Below are 2,746 nucleotides of genomic sequence, written 5' to 3' on the forward strand. Positions count from 1 at the left end.
TTAAAAACAACACGCTGCTGTGGTCTGGTCGAGTCATCGACAGAAAATTCACGGTAGTTTTCGTTTTTAGTTTTTTTTTGGCGTGACATTTGTTGCGTGTGCGTGACAGCATGAGATTGATGCTGAAAGCGCGAGAGTGTCACGCCAGATGCGTGAGAGTTGCCGCTTCATGTTGGTCACAGATGATCGGGATTCACCGTCACGCGATACAATATCCATTAGACATTATTAATTATTATTATTAAATATTTTATTGTACATTATTACATCGCATTACTTTATTTCTAGAACGCTAAAAAAAAATTTAAGCTGCTGCTATGAGAGCAGAAAACAGATGACACAACGAGGCAAACACAAAAAAAAAAAACGAACGAAAAAGGAATTAATACATGCTAATGTTAGCCTCGTTAGCCCCGCGGCACCGCCGGCGTCACCGCGGGGTTCAGAAGACCTTTAGCGGTGTGTGTGTGTGTGTGTGTGTGTGTGTGTGTGTGTGCGGCGCTAGCAACCCGGCGCGCTAGCTCCCTGCCTAGCGCTCTCTCTCCGCTGAGCAGACAGCTCGCCGCCTCAGCGCACATCCACCTCCGTCTGGCTGCCTGAACCTGTCCCAGGGGGGAGGAGCCTCAGAGGCCTCAAAGGACCTCCACACACACACACAGACACACACACACTCACACACACGCACGCACACGTGCACACGCACACACACACACGCACACACGTGCACGCACACATGCACACACATGCTTACACAAAAGCTTACGCACACACACACACACACACACACACACACACACGCACACACACACATGCAGATACACACACACACGCATGCACACATGCATACACACACATGCAGATACACACACACACACACACACACACACATGCTTACACAAACGCTGACACCAACACACACCAAAGTGCACACACACACACACACATGCCAACACAAAGCTGACACACACCCACAGACACATTCATAAACAAATGCCGACGCACACACACACACACACACACACACACACACACACCCCCAGACAGACACAAACAACACAGAAACACATGCCCACACATGCACCCATACACAGATATAAACACTTACTCTTATTCACAAAACACACACACACACACACACACCCACACACCCACACACACACACACACACACACACACACACACACCCACACACACACCCACGCACACGCACACGCATGACATTTGCATTCAGTCATGCAGAGTTTGGGAACGGGAACGTCTCAGGGGGAGAGAGCAGCAGGAACGACAGCGTGACCTTTAACCCCGTCTGCAGAACAACTAATGTTGTTCAAACGCTCACAATGTGACAGAGGCACGCGCGCGTCGTGACCGTCGACCACAACCACGGAGAAACAATGTGTGGGACCGACGCATCAGCCGCGCCAGCTGCTGGCTATCAGAAGATCGTCTGGGAGGAGGGATGAGGGTGTAGAAGAAAAGCCTTCCCCAGAATGCAACGCTGCACATTCCTAACGAGATGAATCCAATCATGCATATTAATGCAAGAATCACACAGAATGAATAACTGTGTGACTCATTCGAAGGCTGACATTCTTCTGCTTTCTCATTTCCTCAAATACCAGACATGGGTCAGAATGTGGATCACATTAAAGCAAAACAGGGCTGATACATCGTGACGTCACGTTGGAATGACGCCTCCTTTCGGGAGCGTAGCGGCGTAGGAATGTTATCGGTAGTTGTGGTGTTCTGGTCGTTGTTTAGTTATGCAGCTGGAAATTATTTTGTCATTATGGGAAGACATTGTTGTGTTGGAAATCGCCAAAGCGATTCCCCATGCTAGACGTGTTTAAAAAAACAACAAGGTTTTGATTAGCTTAGCTTACGGTAAATTGTCGTTTATTTTCGAAAGTGTGTGCATGTGCATTCTATTTGGCAGTGTAAACATGAACGTTAAAATGGTGCAAACACTCACAATTTAATGAGAAACACAATCTGTTGTTGAAATATTCTAGAGTACCCCAAAGTGCCCCTATGGTCACGCGTGCCCCCATTTCAGAACCACTGCCCTCGACTACAGCCTCTCTCCTGTAAACATCCAGTGCGTACGTCTAACCGAGCGCCACCCCTGACCCCCTGACCCCCCCTGACCCCTCCTGACCTCTGCTTGAGCGTGGCCACGTCCCCGGCCAGGTTGTCCCTCTCGATCTCCAGCCGGCCCCTGGCGGCGCCCAGGCCGTCCACCTGCCGCCGCAGCTCGCGGAGCTCCTCCTGGATGATGTCTCCCAGGCGGCTGGGCTCCTTGGCCTTCAGCTGGTTCAGCTCGGCCACCAGCATCTTGTTCTGCTGCTCCAGGAAGCGCACCTTCTCGATGTAGCTGGCGAAGCGGTCGTTCAGCCCCATCATCTGCACCTTCTCGTTGGTCCGCGTCTCCTTGTAGTGCGCCTTCATCAGCGAGTCCGCCGGGAAGTCCAGCCGCTCCCCGCCGCCGCCGCCGCCGCCGCCGCCGCCGCCGCCGCGCCACGGAGCCCAGGGAGAGGCGGAGGGAGGGGGAGAGCGTGAGGCTGGAGTGATGGGTGAGGTGGCGGGGGAGGCTGCTGCTGCCGCCGGCGCCGTGCCAGGGAGTAGCGGGACGAGGAGAGGCTGCCCCCCCGGAGCCCCCCCCCGCCGCCGCCGCCGCCGCCGCCCCCCCCCCGCGGACCCGGAGCCCTGGGACCCGAAGCGCTTCCTGTAGGAGGACTGGACCCTC

General features: G+C 53.8%; 1 protein-coding gene across 1 annotated transcript in view; it reads right to left on the minus strand.

Annotated features, from left to right (window-relative positions):
• The window catches only part of gfap (glial fibrillary acidic protein), a gene marked incomplete at both ends in the record, with an annotated part of 7,049 nt that extends 4,601 nt beyond the window's left edge, over positions 1-2,448 (minus strand). Inside the window, one exon of the mRNA XM_084488804.1 lies at positions 2,159-2,448. Within this exon, the coding sequence (XP_084344930.1) occupies positions 2,159-2,448 (290 nt within the window). The remainder of the gene's footprint in view (positions 1-2,158) is intronic.
• Between the last annotated feature and the right edge of the window lie 298 nt (positions 2,449-2,746).

This window comes from Micromesistius poutassou (genome assembly GCF_964030765.1).
Source record: "Micromesistius poutassou genome assembly, chromosome: 1".
Taxonomy (NCBI): Eukaryota; Metazoa; Chordata; class Actinopteri; order Gadiformes; family Gadidae; genus Micromesistius; species Micromesistius poutassou.